Here is a 20,045-nt window from a genome sequence, read left to right as displayed (position 1 = left end):
GACGACATATGCAGACCGCAATGGCTCAGTAAAGGTGCTTGTCATAGGCCTTTACCTAACTAAAGCTCCCTGCACCAGTGCACCAAATACACAATTGGGGGGATCCACCGGAGAACTCAAGTACTTTGTCACTGTATCGTCAGCACTGCATTGTAAACGATACATGTGTAGATATTAGGGTGTCATACTGGATATTTGTAGTGATTGTAAAATAGAAACTTTTTAATTATCAATTTTACCCATTTTTAATTGGGGTCTTACAAAAATCAAAATAGAAGAAAAACTAGAGAGACAAGAAGTTTTTCACTGTTTTTATTTCTTTGTCTTTCAGATCTTTCCAGGCAACACGCATATGGACACCCCTGTAACAAATCTCCTAGTCCCCGCCGTTGCTGCCCGTTATGTGCGCTTCGTGGTTCTGACCTGGCGTCGTCACATCAGCATGAGGGCGGAGATACTCGGCTGCAACATGAACGGTAAGATCATTGATAACAATATCAAATTGGTTCTGAGCCCTGGTTTCTGAATTCAACACATCGCCATTTTCTTCCAATTTACGCTATGCTAGTGTTAGGGAAGATACTCCGAATTGGTAAAATTAACCAATCCCTGATAGAGATCCCGATCACGGTTTCTGTCGGCAGATCCAGAGATTTTGTTTTCTTTAACTGCAATATTATTTTTCTCTTTTCTTATGGTCAGGACAGTTAACAATCTTTGTTAATCGCACCCATATGTAAATGAGATCAAATAAACGAAAATAAAATCACCATAGATACATAAGAATATAGGGAAAAGCAACGGACTAGCCTGCAGTTATTGACTAATAATGAAAAAAATTAAATGACATAATATTAAAGAGAAAGAAAAAAATGAATTGCACGAAACAACGTTTCTACGTATACGCATACATATGGAAAATAATACATAAATATTAAATTTCTCTACACATAAGGAAACACAAAAATACTATATTGCTGTGTTCAGACTAAAGCCACAACTGGGTATTTCTATACTTCTGTCTATAGCACAGTGCAATGTGCTGATGAGCCCTGCGAACGGTGCTGTGAGCGGATCCAACTCCTATAGAGATGCGGCCACCTTCACGTGTGACGTGGGATACAGTCTGGACGGTCCTGCTACACTGACCTGTCAGTCTGACGGGACCTGGAGTGGACGTCCACCACAATGTGAAGGTGGGATGTATATTAAAACAGACTCTTTTTTTCACAATCCTTGTCTTGTTTTCACCGACTTTTCGTCTACCGTCTGTCGCCTTCCTCAGGGCAATTAGCATGGTACTGCAGCACTATAGCTAGATGTTGCTGCTTATAGATGCAGTAACAAACAGTTAAGTATTACCTACATATGTACAGTGGTGCAGTAACTGCTTTATGTCACTTCACGTTTGTGACCTCATCTGTAACTGTAAGCAGCGACACCTAGTGTTGCAGTACCACGAGAACCAGTATAAACAGTAAAGTAAGGTGAAAAACAGTCGCTGAAAGGTCAGTGTAGGGATGTAGTGCAGGGTTGTAAACCAAGGGTTGGGGTAAATAGAGTCGCTTTATTCAGTGACGTACCAACCAGAATGAGATGTAACTAGAGTTCGGGGACCTCATACCTCCATGAAATATTTATTGCTTTTTTGTGGATGGTATGTATGTTTATAGTCGGTTGTATTTGAGAGTAATGGTTATAAATGTTATGGGAAAGTAGTGGTGTATTTATTTAATGACACAGAGGATGTCCATCTGATTAGTAATTATTAGAATGTGACACTTAATTGTGTAATGTGCGTTTAAGAGGTCGACGGCGTATGGTAGCGTGGTGTTCCTTAAGCTTGATGTTTGGTATCTAAACTGTCCAAGGTTGTCAGCATTATTGAGGTTCGACTATGTGCCCCAGAGCAGTGTGGTGGGAGGAAGTTGGGAAACTCAGAAAGAAGAAGGGATGTGGCCAACTTTAGTCAGATGGTGATTTGATTTTCCGCCAATATGTCATAACATCAGCTGTTCACACGGTACAAAAATGAGGTGCACACTTTCCTCTGATAGCCCTACATCAACTGTAAGATGATTACTTGGCGCCAACCCCGTCTGCTAAAAAACAAGTACCATTGGCTACGAAAGAGACAACTAACAACTGTCCCTTATCGTAACGAAATCAGAACATCTGTATCGCCCATAAAACTTCTGATACCCAACCCAGATGAGAGGAACTAATGGCATTTAATCACCATGTCACTCAAATCAGCAGTACAGTATGTGAGACATCCATACCTGTTAAGCATTACCGTTAAATGTACCTCAACGTCTTACAATTATACTTACGCTTCACATCTCCATGATATCCTAAGCAGACATAAATAAAACTAATTATCATATTCAAAAAACTTGGGGTTCCCCAAACAGCTGTCATACAAATCACCTCACTTTCTGCTTGGAGCTAAGCCCATTCACAAACACTTAAAGCACGATGCCTGTCGCAGATATAGGGGGGATTTCTGATATTGTTACATCGATTATAACGACAGATACGGCGCCCAAAATCACATCGATTCGAGCTTTCATCACAGCCCACCAACACAACAAGTATGAAACCAATCCATCCAGCCGTTCTTGAGTAATCTTGTACACAGAGACACATAACAGAAAATATAACCTCCATGACATTTCATGGAGGTAACTACTGTGCCAACTGTTACAAATATTTCAAACAGTCCTAAGCAGACATAAATAAAACTACTGGGGGTTCCCCAAACAGCTGTCACCTCACTATCTGCTTGCAGCTAAGCCCATTAACAAACACATACAGCACGATGCCTGTACCAATATATCTCAAGTATAGGGGTGATTTCTGATATTATTACATCGATTATAACGACAGATACGGCTCCCAAGATCTCATCGATTCGAGCTTTCAGCACACCCCACCAACACAACAAGTATGAAACCAATCCATCCAGCCGTTCTTGAGTAATCATCTACACAGACAGAGACACATAACAGAAAATATAACCTCCATTCCATGACATTTCATGGAGGTAAATATTAAACGGTGAAGGTAGAATATCGTGAGATATGGCTCGTTGTATCAAGGTATCCTCCTGACAAAGCAAGGATCAGCCAATGGGCGCCGCCCTATACACTATCTAGTGCGGTAAAGACTTTGCCATTAGTTCCCTAACTTCATTCGCCTGCGTTGTGTTTCAGCTGTCCAATGCCCTTCGCCGACACCTCCCACCAATGGTGTTGTGAGTTCGTCGAACGTCTACTCGCGCCAGGCCCATTTTTCCTGTAACTCAGGGTACGTCATATCCGGCAGTTCCATCGCTACCTGCCAGGCGGACGGTACATGGAGCGAAGACTATCCAAACTGCACGGGTGAGATAATCTAGACTGCCACGTTTATTGATGTTAGATATCTAGGTAATCAAGAGAAAATTAAGAGAATCACCTCGGACGTTTCGATCCATCAATCTTCTTGAGCGTCACTAGAATGAACTGGCAAATAATTTGACCCTATCTCTGCGATCACTTAATGTGCAGGGAATGATGTGTCGTTAAGAAACGATTATACTATCGATTATGATATGTTTTCGACCAATGAAGTCATCATATTTGCATAAATTTTGAATATCTAATCATAAATGTAACATAAAATAACACCATATGTCAATGACGAAGTAAAACCATAGTGGTCAAGGAAGAATAAGTTATACCACCATTGCTTAAATCGATGTAAGTAAATGTGGTAAGATATGTCAACAACACGTTGGCATGGCAAAACCAAACATTACAATCTTATTTTAGTATTCTAGAATCGTTTCCAACTAAATTTGGATAAACGTCACTAAAGCAAGGTAAGGCTAAACTCATTGTATGTTTCCATCCTTTCGACCAGATGTCGACGAATGTGTTAAAGAAAATGGAGGCTGCGACCAGATCTGCACCAACGAAGTCGGAAGTTTTCAATGTTCCTGCGACAGTGGATACATGTTGAATGCGGACAAACGTCGGTGTGATGGTAACAATATTCGATGCGATTAATATCTTACAAAAGATGATATATTAAGGTTTTCCATTTTACCAAAGGTGTGCACACAGTCTCATCCATGTCACATATCTTTACCTTTAATTTCAATAGTACTTTTTGTACGCAAATGAAAACGAAGCAAAGAGACCGAGAAAGGCAGTCTTAGAAATAATGGAAGAGACGGAGGTCATACCATATTTCTCTTCAGTATAGCCAAAATGTTTTTCTTAATGAGTGCCTGGAAGATCCGAGCATCTTCGGTCACTATCTGGCTGTCTGCACTAATAACATTGGTAATTATGAGTGCACGTGCAGCCAGGGTTTTGTGATGATGTCAGGTGGCTGTCACGGTAGGTGCATCATATTTTACCTGTATGTTTCCATCCCTTCGAGCAGATGTCGACGAATGTGCTATAGAGAATGGTGGCTGCGACCAGATCTGCACCAACGAAGTCGGAATTTTTCAATGTTCTTGTGGCAGTGGATACGTCTTGAATGCGGACAAACGTCGGTGTGATGGTAAGAATATACGATAGCGTATTTCATTTTACAAATTATAACATAATACGATTTTCTAATCACCAAAATTGTTTGCACCGTACTTATCCTATAGTGCACATTTATCTATAATGTACCTTTCATTTCAATAATAATTTTTGTAATAAAATATATGAAAACGAAACAAAGAGTCAAAGAAAGGCAGTCTAAGAAGAATGGGAGAGAGGGAGGTCAGATTATGCTTCTCTTCAGTAAGACCAGAATTTTATTCTTAAAGATGTGGATGAGTGCCTGGAAGATCCAAGCATTTGCGGTCACTACCTGGCTGTCTGCACTAATTACATTGGCAACTATGAGTGCACGTGCAGTCAGGGGTACGTCATGATGTCAGGTGGATGTCGCGGTAAGTGCATCATAATTAGGCCATGTTGATTTGATTATATGGATGACACTCTCTGGGAACCCGAAACCTGTTGCGAGCGTGCGATTGAAAAAAAAGGTTTGACAAAAAAATGCTTTCAGAGCAGTTAGCACTAATACAAATCTACATAGGTGATAATGCTAAAGTTAGCAAGTTCAGAGTGTCATAATCTCATCCGTGAACATTCCAGGTCATAAGAACTCACCCCACACAGCAGCCCGCTATCTCAAGTGTCAAAAAGTCTAATATCTAAACTTTCTGACCGGTGCAACTATTCCGGCGGTCAAACCCTGCCGCCATCTTGCTAATCATGACGTCATTTTTGGGACTCAGCACTTGAAATTAGGGGTCAGCACAGGCCGAAAAGATGGACCAAAACCTAGTTTTTTGGCCGAATCTGAACATCTGCAACCTACACTGTCTCACCAATATGAAATGTACTTACATTTTCCTGCTAAAAGTCGAAAATAGGCTAAAATACTGTATGGACTCGTTTTGGGCCTTCTGCGCCTGCGTCAATTAGGGTCATTGCCCTTCATTATGAAATCTATGTGGTTTGGAAGGTTGAACAAATGACTGAACACACAGAATTTGGTACACCGAACAAGAAATTCTTCATTTTTGTTCTTTCACATCTTCTTTGACCTTGGAATATTCTATGGCTTTAGTACACGTTTTCCGATCTTTGTTTTTGAAATTAACTGTATATATTTGCTTATTTTGAAGCTGCTTTATGCGTTATGATTGAAAACGGCCGAAAATTGATGCGATGTTGATCAGCCATATAATCAAATCAACATTGGCCTTATGTTCCTGCAGGTGATTTTTTCCTATGTTTAAACTTGGTCATTTCGATACTAGTCCTTCCTTGATAGTAAATTCAACACTGATCTTCTCCACGATATTTTACCCTTAGATCTAGACGAGTGTGCTGTCGGTGAATCCAACTGTGGCCAACACGCCTTTTGCCAGAACACTGAAGGGTCGTACTTCTGTACCTGCAATAACGGTTTCACTGGAGACGGGAAGTCGTGTATGGGTGAGTATACATTGTACAACGTTATGGTTGATTACAGTTTTACTTCCCAAAGGGCTAATTCCAAGTTCCTGCAAAAGGGCTAATAGCAGGTACATGGTTAAAGCATATTGGAGAAATACATGTATGTGACAGTAACATTGTTGTAAAAATAGACTACTCGAATACAATTGTTCGTTTGAGGGTTACAGGTTGGGTTGTATTTCTCTTTAATGATGTCCTCCTCTTTCTCGCTCTAAAAGTAGTCTCTAGCAGCTGCAGACTTCAGGTCGGCCGCGAAAAAACGTAAAAATGGAACAAATAGAGGAGTAAGCCGTCAGAGGAATATAGCCGGCTAGGGAACAGCGCGCTCTGCCCGGCTTACTACTCTATTTGTCCCATTTCTAAGTTTTTTCCAGCGTCCCGGTGTCTGGTAGAGACTATGCTAAAAGAGCAAAAGGCTGCTTTTAGATATTGCTTGACGGCTTTCCAATTTCCCGATTTAGATCTATTTCTCTTGGTTTGCATTCTGACACTGAAAATGAATTATACACATTGAGGGCGTCAATAGTCTTAGTCTAATTTATATACATTGGTTACATAGAAATAGAATAGTTTGCAAAACTTGATAAATGCTATTTAAAATGTAGAGAGACGATGGTACATATAAAACGTTCAGTGTTGTTGTAGTTAGAGAAAAAATGGTTTAAAGTCTAATGTCCTTGCAATTGTCACATCACAGAAATACTCACTACGACCGTTGAGACCACCAAGTCCCTGACAACAACTACCGAGACGACACCAGAACCCGAAACAAGCCATCCAAACACTTCGCCTCCGCCTCCGTCGACGTCTGCTACTTCAAGAATGGACGAATCAACCACACTGTGGCATGAAGAAACGACTTTAAATCAAGTCACAACACAAGCACCAGACACCCATGCACCTACAACCGAGTCAATCGATTTTGGCATGTTCTATCTGTGTTGCTTTACATTTAATTACCATTTAGCTTGGTAGGGAACGTCTGTGTTTTTATGACGACCTCTCTCACACATCGAAAAAAAGGAGACGTTTGTCTGTACTTAACAGTTGGTGATTTTAAAATCTGTGAAGGACCATTAGGCCACTACAAGTAAATTTTATGGATGACATAATCGCGCTCATTAACATTGGCCTGATTTCACAGAAAGAAAACAAGATTTTTTCATCTTCGGGGATGGTCAGATAGACCGAAATAGCCAAAAAGGCTGTGTTGTAGCCTAATAATCATACGTTTTAGAAGTGACACTAGGGAGGTACCCATGACTATAGTTGCAGAAGTGAAACTTCTTGGATAGTTGTAAAAGTGGCACCAATATGGAAGCCATGAGTGTAAGCTTGGTAAGTGATACCAGTGTACCACACCAGTATCCCCTTTACTGTACTAGTTCACTTCTTTAATACAGGAATAAATGTCTTGTAAGTTGTTATGCCCGTTTTGTCCCTTTAAGTCTTGTTGCGACGTTTATGGTGTCTAATGTATTTTGAAAATTTACCCATCTTGTTTCTTTTACCCATCAGACCACACTTATTTAATTTCTTGGTTCACGGATTTTTTCATAAAAAATATGGAGCGAAAGGGCGAAATAAAAATAAAAATTGTAAAATGGTTGGGGTAAAGGTAACGGCTAATCCAAAATATAGAAAAAAAGTTTTCAGCTTGAAAAAAGTACAAAAACACTATTTTACAGTAACAGCACCTGTACCCACACTTTAAGTAGCTTATAATATAAAGGCCAATTTGCTACACCAGAAAGTTAGTGAATGGTTTCATTAATGATGAAAATTTGCTGAGTGATAATTTTTATTTTTATTTTTCCCAAAAAATAGGAGCGAGCGAATCCGTGAACCAAAAAATTAAATCGGTGTGGCCTCATCTCATTAGTTTTGCACTCTGCATAGAATGCCATCCATAAAATGTACTTGCTGTAGCCTTATTGTAACATATGATATGTATTGTTGTAACATAACTGGTTGAATCCTTTCTACTTCAGGGGGCGCGGTCGGGGATCCAATAGATCTAAACTCAGACACCACTTCCACAACATGGCCGATGGTATCTACTGAAGCTATGACAACGGTAATTGTATCCAATGGCTCAAATTCACATAGTTAAGAAACCCATAGTTCTCTCATTGGGATGAAAATATATAATTTAAACCCTTTTTTTGGTTAATTTTTATTAACAATGACGTTGAGGGTTGGGGAGGGGGGTAGGGGGGGGGGGGCAATACATGACATGACTCACCTCTGCTGGTTATCGTCCCAGAAACTTACAAAATACACAAGTAGCCAATTAGAAATAAAACTGCTCAGTTAAGAAATAGGAATGATATTAATAATAAATCTAATATACTAAAGTACAAAACAAAATAACAACATGAAATCCGTACTTAATTACCATGGTCTTATGGTCATACAAGTGGAACATGAAAAGACAGAGATAATCTGGTTTATCAACTTTGGATCTAGGACAGTTTTAGTGCAATTTTATAAACATAGATTTCAAGATACTTGATACCAGAAGTAAATTTGACTATATCTTCAGATCCGACAGCCCTCATAATGCTAAGATAAGTTACTAAATACATAAAATATCGCTTTGTGATTAGAAACGATAGTGACACATGTTTAGCCCCATGCCCTGATTGTCGAGATTTTCTTAGTATCCTATATTGTTTAGTTAGTAGAGTTTTAAGATTTATTCTGTATTCACCTTTGTTTGTAGCTTATCCTTGGCCATATAAGAGCCACTGTACTTTTGTCGTGTCAATAAAACTATGAATATCTTTGTGTCCCCACCAAGGAGACTCCAGAAACGTCAAAACCTCCCGACATCTGGAAGGCGCTGTCGTTTCTGATTGATGGACAGTCAGACCCGGGAGAGATACAGCAGTACTTGAAAGGTGACGGAGAGGAGGTAATATATTATTTACTCAATGGTCACCACGTAACAAGGCCATGAAGGCCACTCAAGGTTACGGGTTACATGACTGGGACTGTAACAGCAACTCTTCGCCCTAGGTCAGAAACATCATGATTGAGACCAGCCCAATTGCTCACCATGAGTGTGGACTAACTGATCCAATAGGCGAAGCAGGGGTTACGAGGGCTGCTCGGGAGATTCCCTACCCCTATTTTGGCCGGAATGGTTTGATCAGCTCGGGTGGTCAGTTCGCACATGTGGCGGGTTCTTTAACGTACTTGGGGTGTTGCTCTCCCCGAACACGGGACCTCCATTTAACGTCCTATCCGAAGGACGGCCCAAGCCGAAGCTAGGTACTCATTTTCACTTGAGTGAAGTGAGGAGAGTCGTGTTAAGTGCCTTGCCCAAGGGCACAAGATCGGTAACACAGCAGGCGTATTCGAACCCGCAACCTCTCGGCCACGGGCCGAAGAAACTACCACTGCGGTCCCACGGTCCCACAAAAATAATGATTAGACTGCGAAGAACCAGATCAATTACGTTTCACATATGTTAGGTATTGAAAAAATATTGTGTTTCCTGCTAGCTTGCCGACTATATAAAAATGCATGCTGGGGGGCGATCACTGGCAAAAGTATGTTTCTTTGAAACAAAGTGAAAACGATGTATTATCGCTGTTGTAAGCAGACTTGCCCTAAAGAAGTCGACAGACGTTTACCGAAACGTCGGTGTAAGTTAAGCAAGGGTTATGAAAAAAAAGGTCTCTTCCCCTCTGTTCCCCTCTGTACTAACACTAAGTTTGTTACTTTATACCATAGGACACGCGCCTGACAGAAGCTTTGCAGATGGTGTACAGCCAGTCTTCAGACATTGACAGTGCAGAGAAAGTGGAACTTCTGGCTAAAGCAACAGACCTTCTCCTTACAGCATCTGGGCACCTCAATCTAAATGATCAAGTACCTCAACTAACAGTCTATTTTTTGTTGTTGCTTATGGTGTAAAGAATTATTAATACATAATAATAATCTATAATCTTCCCAGATCAGCAAAACTTCCTTACGACTTTGTTGCAAGGGTCCAGTACACATGTACATGTATACAATACGTAATACTATATATGTTGAAAATAAATTTCACTTCGTTATGGAGTGCAATATGATAATACATAATAACATATAATAAATTATTTACATTACATTGGCTAAATGCTATAAATTTCAATATACTAGTTACCAGAAGTATATTGACTATATCTTTAGATCTTACAGCATTCTATCATAATGCTAAGACATGTAAATATATAAAAGATTTGTTATTAAAAAACATAGCGACACTAAAATTAAGCCCCACCTGATTGCATGGAGGTTTTTCTTATTGTCCTAGATTTTTTTCTAATTAGTAAAATTTTATTATCCTTTATTTTTTTTTTATTAGTAGAATTCTAAGATGTATTCCGTATCCTTCATTTTTGTTGTAGTTTTTTATACAAAAGTAACTATTTTTTGTCGTGCCAATAAAGGTTTCAAAGTCCAGGCGTGTATGCATTTGGTGTCACGCACGTCAGCCAGACTTAGAAAAGAAAGAGTAATATTATCCTACACTAGTTAAGTTATATATAGAAAGATGAAGTCTACATGAAATTTATTTTTCCCGACAGGCTACAGGGGGATTCATTGTGGGGAAAATGGCAAAATCCATAGAGGAACTCTCGGAGAAGGGCGCCCCCTTTCCACAACTCAAGCCAGCTGCTTCAGGTACTGTTATTAGCCTTCTTCACCGGCCTCTCTGGGGGCATTTGCGTAAGTTGTTGGGTGTGAGGGGGTGGGTGGCGTTTAGGTCGATTCATGATTTTTGATTTTTACGTATTCAAGTCTGTAAAGAATCGGACAAATAGTGCTGAAAGTCACAAAGCTACAACACGATCTTTATAGGGATTTATAAACATCTTACTGAAAGGTTAGGTACGGTGTACCGATGTATTGGTGCAGAAAATAACGGACCTGGAAATAAAACACCGGATGTTGGACCGATTTGAAAATGAACAAATTATACCGGCACGCGTTCACGTGTTTGGGAAATTACATGTCAAATGAAATAACAAGAACGAAGTAGATGACAGATGATAGCCATTTTATCAGGTTTCCACAGTCAAACTTTATGCAGTTAGTGTTGTTTACAAAGATAGGATTTTAAATCACCAATGGACGTCGAATACTCCACCTAAGAGTAAGAGAATTGTTTGTTAGCGAAATGGACCATTGTTTTGAGTATGATAAGTTCCTGAGGTCCACATAATTAGGTCCAGGTTTAGGTCCGGACTAGGACCTGATCCTCTGGATCTGAACCGTACCTGTACCTAAATTTTCTGTACCAATACATATCCACCCCACTTACTTACTAAACTTGCCACATCTACCCAGCAATTGTTGACACGGTTTCGACGCTGGTAGAGGCTACAGTCTTTGAGAAGGAGGGGACACTGAAGGACGAATCTCACCTTCTTCCGCCGAGAAAACGGAAGGTGTATAAGGAGAAACTGGACAAAGAGCGACTAGAAAGGAAGCAAAAACATTGGAAACTTGTACGTAAACGACTAAAGCCTTGCCATGATATTGATATTGGTGAAAACCTTATCTAAAACAGAAAACGCTAATCACTATTCTAGCATCCCTACTTGCTCAATGAATTGTGTGATTATACGCAGCCCTAACCCTATCCAGACTGGGGGGGGGGGGCTAAAAGTGCCCGCGCCAACTTTGACCTCCTATACCTCCCAAAGGGCTTGTGCAAGAACAACCAAACTTGGTGGACTTTTCCTAAAATATTGTTGGCAACAATAAAAAAAATTGGGTAAGTTTATAATTTTTCGTGTTGCCATGGCAACGAACGGGTTTCTGAAAGGCAAATTTGATAAAAGTCACTAATTTTGGTTTAAACAATGGGATTTCAAGATTTTCTTGCTAAACTTAACTTCTTTTCATATATCTTTAATATCTAACACATCTTAGTTAAACATTTATAATTGAATATTCATATTATGCATATGAGATGATTATGAATATGAGCATAATTATGCTAATGAGATGACGTTATTGCTCAAAATCCAAGATGGCCGACAATATCAAGATTTAAAGTATAACAAACTTATTTTCACTCAGATTTCATTACTACGTGGTATTTTCTTACAGAAAACATTCTTGTGAACGTTTTTATTCCATTTCCATGGGGTTTTAGCGTTATATGTTGAAAAAATGTATCTTGAAAAATTTAAGGTTGATAATCCAAGATGGCGGATAGCTAAACTACAGATGACGTCATTTGACGTCGTTGCGTCGGCTTTTGACAACAGAAGTCTTATAACACTTAAATATTAATAAGAAACCTTTATTGGTAACTTTTTGAGTGAGATATTTAAGTATTATGGGAATTCCCAGTTTTAGCCAAAACTATCAATTAATGACGTCATAAGTACGTCATATTACGTCAAAAGGATATCAAAATTTCAGGAATTATAAAACTTGATGAGCATAACCCCCCCCCCCCCCCGCAAATTGGTGATCGTACAGTAAGCCGTTTTGAAAATACGAAGGGGGGTCGAATGATCTAATTCGATGAACTGCTAAGTGTAAAAATGTAATTTGGTCAACTTTGAATGTAATATTATTCACAATGATCGTGAAAGCATTAAAGACGTCATAAAGCATTTTTTTTAAATGAGAAAAAAATTCTCTCTCTTAAACCAGAAAAAGGAGGCCGTGTCAGCGCTGATGGAAATGATTGATCATGTCGCCAGTGCTCTTCTAAGGAGTTCGGCGGTTCCGGAGTCCGCTACGCTGGGACAGAAGACAGTCCAGCTGGCCCTGAAGAAGGAGGCCGAGTTGGGAGAGGAACCTCTGTCCCTCCCTGCTGGGAAAGTGGACTTTCCCACTGATGACGCGTTGCTGCCTTTTACCTCATCTTCAAACGTCGGATGGAAGGTTTGCGCTACATTTTTTATGGGAGCCGTTGAAAGCAATGTTTCTGTACATCTGACTACGAATACTTGGGGTTGATATAAGTAGGAGGTTCTCAGCAAGTCTTGAGTCATCAACATATAGGTTTTCATATAGGTTTTAATATATGGTAGCAGCTGTATGTCTTAGTAGTAGTAGTAGTAGTAGTACTAGTAGTAGTAGTAGTGATTAGTAGTAGTAGTAGTAGTAGTGATTAGTAGTAGTAGTAGCTAGTAGTACTAGCAGCAGAAATAGTAGTTGTAGTAATAGTAGAAGTAGTAGGTACTGTAGTAGTAGTAGAAGTAGCTAGTAGTAGTAGCAGCTAGTAGTACTAGCAGCGGAAGTAGAAGAAGTGGTAGTAGTAGTAGCAGTAGTCCACTGAGTTCTGCTGCTGTAGTTGCCCAATGACCTCAAGATCAATTTACTTTTTAGTTGTCTTAGATTATTTTGAAAGAGGCAACGTAAATTGAGCTAACTGCTAACAAGTGAATGCAAAGGTGGCCGATGTTAATGACTATAAGGGATTTTTTATACGCCTTCATCCTCAAAGGGAGGAGGCAGATGTATTCTACCTCTAATTGGGTGTACTACACCCCACTAGGGTTGAGTCCTCTGAAAGTCTTGGTCTTCTTTCCAGATCACAGGCTTCAACGACAACCCTTACATATGGGACAGATCTGCAGGGGATATCAAGTCGTCAGTAGTGGACGTCACTTTGGGAGACGCCAAGGGGAAAGAAATCCCCGTTAACGTTAGTGTAGCATCCTTCGATGATTCGGCAGGCCCTGGAAAAGAGATATTTGAGCCCATTATGTATTATAGGCCGTATCTTAAGTAACCTTAACTGTCATGATATCTGATACAAGATGAAAATGATATTTTCAACATCATATTGTAAATATACATGTATATATATATATACATACATTAAGTATATCATGAAACTGAACAACGAAGTAAATGTTCACCACACATTCCTACACTAGTAGAATTTAGGGAGATCCTTCAGAACTCATTGATAGACCCTTGAGAAAATCTATGGACGTCCAACGGCCTGCTGTCTTGTGGATTTTCATGTGTTACTTCCTTATCTTCCATGTAGGGCCTGTCTGAAGCCATTACCATCGTTCTACAGAACAGGCCAGAGATGTTTCAGGTCGGACATCTCGTGAACTACAAACACTACGATAACGACACCATGGCGTACCGAGACTTCCAGGCCCTGGAGAACGCCACGTACGGGGTCACACTGACGGTACGGACCGCCGGCTTCATCAGAGAGGCCAGAATGTACGGAAAGCTTGGCGGTGATCCTACCGACATAGACCACAACTTCAGGTAGCTGTGCAAACTAAATGTGCATACAACATAAGAGTTTTCCTTTACACAACCAGTTTTTGTCACCTGCTGACGTTTCGATGTCTGTCGGACATCTTCCCCAGAGCTTCTAACTGGACTTCCTTATCTAGACTGCCATCTACATCGGCTACATATAGCTGCGAGAAGCAGAACTTCAGTTAGAAGCTCTGAGAAAGATGTCTGACAGACATTAAAACGCCAGCAGGTGAGAAAAACTGGTTGTGTAAAAGAAAAATCTTTTTATGATCTATCAACCTGTGCATACATTTTTCAATTGCCAGGCACTAAGCTAAAGGTCTCATTTATTTATTACTCCGAGTGTGTTAAAGAAATCCGAAGCTGTTTTAGCGGTGAAAATTTCCTTTTAGCCAGCGAAACTGATCACAAGAGTTAGATTGGTGAAAGCTTGTTTGTAACTGAAAAAATTAGCTGGTTAAGTTTTGCAGCCGCGCGTTAGGTCGGAGGTACACATAGCGAAACAATTGGTTTGTTTATGGTTACGGTCCTGATAAACGTGTCCGCCCGGGCTTTTCTTATTTTAGCCGATGTGATCTACCATGTGCGAATCGATGTAAAACTGAAATGCGTGTAGAGTTTTCAGCATCATATTGAAACTACACAGATATACATTGTGCTCGCACAAGTATAGTATGGAAATTAATAAAGAAATGAAATGTTAACTTCATATTCTCACATCTGCTGTTCAAAGACCCGAACTTTCAACAAAGTGTGAAATGCAGGAAGGCTAATATAGACATCAGGGTAAAAATCATAAACCCTTTGTGAGCAGCAAAACGATATTGCTAGATAGGTAGTCAGGTCTGGTAAAGCTAGAAAAGGATTCCCAGATCTAAACACTGCAAAGCCCCAACGTTTTTAATACATAGTATTCCTTTAACGTCATCTGCAACCAGTTGGATAACAGCATAGTTATACGTTAGTAAAACACACGAAGACAATTACCCACCCACGAAGCCGTCAATGGATGGAAATTATGATAATCATTATTCTGACGTCTGTATATACATGATGAATGCTTACAATCCTTGTGATTCAAGAAATAGAATGTTTGCTAAAATGTTTAATGGCTAGAGTATCTGGCTTGCAGCAAATTCCTTTCGTGGGAGGACTTTGACATCACGGGGTATGAAGGCAACCAGACTTCCACAGCCTTCATTGTACTTCCCGTCGAGAAGATCAACAATGGGAGAGGACAGTACACCATTGGCCTTATAATGGACGGTATATTTGTTTTGCCATGACTTATTTCTTATAGGTTAGAGATACATAATTAGCTTCTAATTGGAATAGTGAAATCACATAGTTTGCACGTGACGTAATGGATCTCTTTACTTTGTTTACGCCGCCATCTTGGGTGTCAGAACAGCGTTAGTTCGAAAATTTGTCGTCTGCTATTCCGTGTATGTGGTACGTGGCTGAATATTGTGAATGACAGTTGGCCGTTATGATGGAAAAACGTTCATTAAATGATGGGATAAAGCTATCAGGTTAAGCTACGCGCCTAAAAGTGTGCTTTTCAGAAATCTAACACCTAACATGGTGGCGCGCCTCTGTAACCTCTGACCAGTGTAACATCAATGCAAAAGAGCCAGTGACTCTATTGAAAATGTACTTTTTATTGGGTGTGATGTTTTAAGTGATACTCCTGCTAAGCAATCTCAAAAGAGATCAGTTGGCAGCAATTAAGGCGGTATCCGAAAGGCTAAATTATCTTAGCCCATTGATTATAATTGTCTTTTAGGATGTGCTCCTTGTGGTATGATAGATCTGCTTAGAGATTAGCTGCTTAGGGTACGATAAAATCATTTGAGTTGCAAATAAAAGATTACTCCTGAAGACGAATGAACTTCAAGAGACCGACATGGAAATAAATTGAAATGCTAGGAGAGTTAAGATATGAACCTCTCAGGTATAAACATCCATAGTATAAACGTCGAATAATTACTAACAAAACCTCTTAGCTTATCCTAGTTTTAAATCTTCTTCATTTCCAGAGTGTCTGTCGCAGAAGTGTAAGTACTCGGTGGATATCGTCAGGATCAGCTGCCGGTACTGGGAGTCAGACGACAACGCTTGGAAGGGAGACGGCTGCAAGGTACAGCATGGAGAACTTGTGTACAACTTGCACTGTCGTATCTATGGGTCTACCGAAAGTGCGAAAAGGAACGAAAAGGAACGAAAAGGAACGAAAAGGAACGAAAAGGAACGAAAAGGAACGAAAAGGAACTTTCCTTTTCGTTCCTTGAAGCAAACTAAAATAAAATCAATGAAAATATAAGGAACCGGTGCGGGCGTTAGAAGCCTATAAAACATGTTTTAAAACGTGTTTTATTTTAGAATTTGGCAATATGAATTTTTTACGGCGCTGTTTTAGGCGGTTGTGTTTGTGTGGCTAAATTATTCTCTGAAGATCAGCGAAATACAAGGAAACAGAACTGATATAAGAAAGTAAGGACTAAAATTCAGTTACTGGCGGGTGATAGATAAATATCGATTAACGTACATTTTCAGAATGAGGCAAGATTGTAGCGTTGCTGTTGTATTTGGATGGCTTCTGTTCTCCCAAGATGGGAGCACCGCATGCAATTCTTGCGATTGTTTACGTCTAATAGAAATCCGGCCTGGAATGATATGCTAATAAACTGCTGCCCCACTAGCATGACAGCTCCCTTCAACAGGGCCCACAACATGTTTTTCTGGAGACTGGAGACATATCTTCTTGCTCGTTCACGACAAAAGAAAAGGTGTGAAAGGATAGGCATGTATACATTGTAGTGATTGTACCAAGGAGCTTTCATCACGTTGTACCATGAGTATTCATAATTTTGGCGGGAAGAAATGACAACGTGAGGAATTTGTGCAAAGGATATTGGGAAACTACGGAGAGATTTGGCCGTTGACTCACGTCTCCCGTGCGGGTTCGACAGAAAAAGTCTTTGGAACCAGACCTCGAATTGAAATCAACGCGGTGTCCCGATTGCCCGGGGCCACATATAATTTAGGCCGGGACCACTAGAAAACGACTTTGTGACATTTTTGAGACCGTAGAAAAATAATCTACACCAGAATGTCAACCCGTCAAACGTTTTTCAGGCGTGCTACTCAGCGGCTTTTACCCCCCTCCCCCCGAATTTGGTCTGTGACAGCCCGCGTGGGAACCCGAGACGCACTGATTCGTGACTCCGCCCATCGCCTTTGATTTGTATTTAGCTATTTCCACGCGTGCACTTTCCCGCCGGTTCGCCGTTTAACCATTGGAGCTCTAGGAATTTCGTGGAACAAGTCGCAAAATGCAAAAATAAAGTCCGTTGCAAATGCATTTGCCGATCACAGTGCCGTTACCTTATATTCCCATCGATTTTATTTCACTTTGCTTCATACTTCGTTCCTTTTCGTTCCTTTTCGCACTTTCGGTACTTTCCTTTTCGTTCCTTTTCGTTCCTATCCAATCTATCCAATCTTTTCGTTCCTTTTCGCACTTTCGGTACTTTCCTTTTCGTTCCTTTTCGCACTTTCGGTACTTTCCTTTTCGTTCCTTTTCGTTCCTTTTCGTTCCTTTTCGTTCCCTTTCGTTCCTTTTCGTTCCTTTTCGTTCCTTTTCGTTCCTTTTCGTTCCTTTTCGTTCCTTTTCGTTCCTTTTCGCTCCTTTTCGTTCCTTTTCGCACTTTCGGTACACCGGTATCGATCGCCTCTTACTTCTAAAGAATGGCTCTGGTTGGGTATTCCAGTGAAACAACAGGGTACAATTGGGAAAGGTCTGTTCTTTACTATGCACATCAGTATGGCTTTGCAGGGTTTTTGCTGCCTAGGCAGTGGGCATCTCCCATGGCCAAAGCTTTGTGTGTTTTTGTCCCTTTTGCAAAGGTCTTTAATATACAGCTGTGGGCGCCCAGTGTGTCTCTTTCCTGAGAACAGTTTTAGCAGAGCTGAAGAAGGTCTTGATGCTGTTGACGATAATTCTTTTCCTCTTTTTGCTTAACTTTACATCTCTTTCCTATCTCCGTAAATAACTTCATCAGGTTGGCAATTTTTCATATAGTAAGGTTTGATAAACAGATGTTAAATGCCTTTCCAACGGGCACAGCACATAGACTTGCCGTTGAATGAGATAGTAGACATATAGTAAGGTTCTTTAGGCATAACCAGGAAGTACTTACCTCAAACGTTTCGATATCTATCAGACGCCATTTCAGACACTATTCTACCCTGATGATGGTTTCTGATAGACGGTTATCAATTCTCTAAACTCTTAATGCTCAATAAATGCATTGGACTATGTAGAGGTTTTTTTTCAATTAATATAAGAAGTTTATTTGCAAGTTCGTGCCCGAGGGCTAATTGCAAGTACATGGTATACACATAGTAATAACACATTAATAATATTCCGATGCTTTCGACTGCTTTTTACCTCTAGGTCAGCCCAAAGACTACCCGGGAGGAGACAATCTGCCTGTGCGACCACCTAACTGCCTTCGGAGCCGACATCGTTCTGGTTCCCACTCAAGGCAACCTCTGCTCGCGATCAGAAGTTGGGCAAGACAGCTGTATGGTCTGTCTGGAAGAGTATTGAACACAAGAAAAAGCGTTCCGAGTACCCACTTTACATTTTCTCATTATGAAATGAACTAGTCGCAGATCAGATAAAGCTTTGTGAAATAGAAAGACAATTTGCTGAATGAAAATAAGCTTTAAGTTTGTAGAACGAAATAAAATCGCAGGCTCCGATGGTAACCTTGCAAAACATTGTGCACTTGTAAGAATGACTTTATTTACCTTAAGTGAATAATATCCATTATTTGTACATGTAAGTAATCACACTACAACTCTTTTAGGTCATAATCTACTATTTGGTATTCAATACTCTGTGTGTTTAATCATTAGATGAACCTTTTCAACCACTGGCATGTTATATTTAAAAGAAAGTAATATTTTCTAGGCAACCTTTTTTTATTTACACGCTCGGATTAGCTTTTAGGGTTCTAAGCGGATGTCATCCATATAAGGAAATCGGCATGGCTTACATTTCGACATTAGCTGCCGCACGTTGGATGATTAGGATAAGCAGCGGCCTTGTACAAAAAGCAAATGTGGTACGCTTATCTTATAGTCATTCAGGCATATGGATGTAATGTTCAAAAAATTTAATAGATATGTGCTTTGCTGACAAATACAGCCAATAGTATAAAATGTTTAAAATACTAATATTCATATATTTCGAATATTTTCCGGCATGTTGCATAGACTAAATCTTTCATTGACCATATACTTATTAATGACATTTATAAGTGAATTTTAAGTAAAAATATCGGACAATTTTAAAGTATAAATGTTTCTAAATTACTTGTACTAATTTTCAAACAATGTTGTAATGGTGAACTTGTATGGCTGCAATTGTACTCACCTACACAATTCAGGCTCATATGCCTGCCATGTGGTGTTTTTAATAAAGTTCAAAGTACACACTGGGATTTTGGGCTTTCCTGGGGGGTAGTTAATTGCCCCCTTCCCCCTTTACAATGTCAAAAAGACTTACTGTACGATTTCCAAATATGAAGGGGATCGGATGCTTCTTTTTTATTTATTCCAGTAAATTTGATATCAAATGATTATGCAAGTGTAAAGTTATTTGTATTTTAGCTATCGCTTTTGATACGCCAACTTGGATCATGTCTTAACTCTTTCACTGTCTTTAGATTTTTTTTTTTCAACATATACCACGACATTCCATAAAAA

The 20,045-nt window shown here is 39.8% G+C and overlaps 1 protein-coding gene and 1 long non-coding RNA gene across 2 annotated transcripts; one reads left to right on the top strand and one right to left on the bottom strand.

Annotated features, from left to right (window-relative positions):
* Positions 1-296: 296 nt before the first annotated feature.
* Positions 297-1,226, bottom strand: LOC118419056. Its single transcript, XR_004831585.1, has 2 exons — positions 1,150-1,226; positions 297-462 (listed from the first exon to the last, which is right to left on the bottom strand). It is a non-coding gene; the product is annotated as an uncharacterized LOC118419056 (long non-coding RNA).
* Positions 1,227-8,022: 6,796 nt separating this feature from the next.
* Positions 8,023-19,806, top strand: LOC118419746 (polycystic kidney disease protein 1-like 2). Its single transcript, XM_035826294.1, has 11 exons — positions 8,023-8,094; positions 8,821-8,934; positions 9,759-9,896; positions 10,598-10,694; positions 11,361-11,521; positions 12,684-12,917; positions 13,570-13,683; positions 14,035-14,270; positions 15,400-15,533; positions 16,307-16,407; positions 18,727-19,806. Exons 1-11 carry the CDS (start codon positions 8,068-8,070, stop codon positions 18,880-18,882), a joined length of 1,512 nt encoding a protein of 503 aa, XP_035682187.1. The 5' UTR covers positions 8,023-8,067; the 3' UTR covers positions 18,883-19,806.
* The last annotated feature ends 239 nt before the right edge of the window (positions 19,807-20,045 follow it).

The sequence above is a fragment of the Branchiostoma floridae genome, chromosome 7, assembly GCF_000003815.2.
Source record: "Branchiostoma floridae strain S238N-H82 chromosome 7, Bfl_VNyyK, whole genome shotgun sequence".
Classification (NCBI taxonomy): domain Eukaryota; kingdom Metazoa; phylum Chordata; class Leptocardii; order Amphioxiformes; family Branchiostomatidae; genus Branchiostoma; species Branchiostoma floridae.
This window is presented reverse-complemented; position numbering and strand designations above follow the sequence as displayed.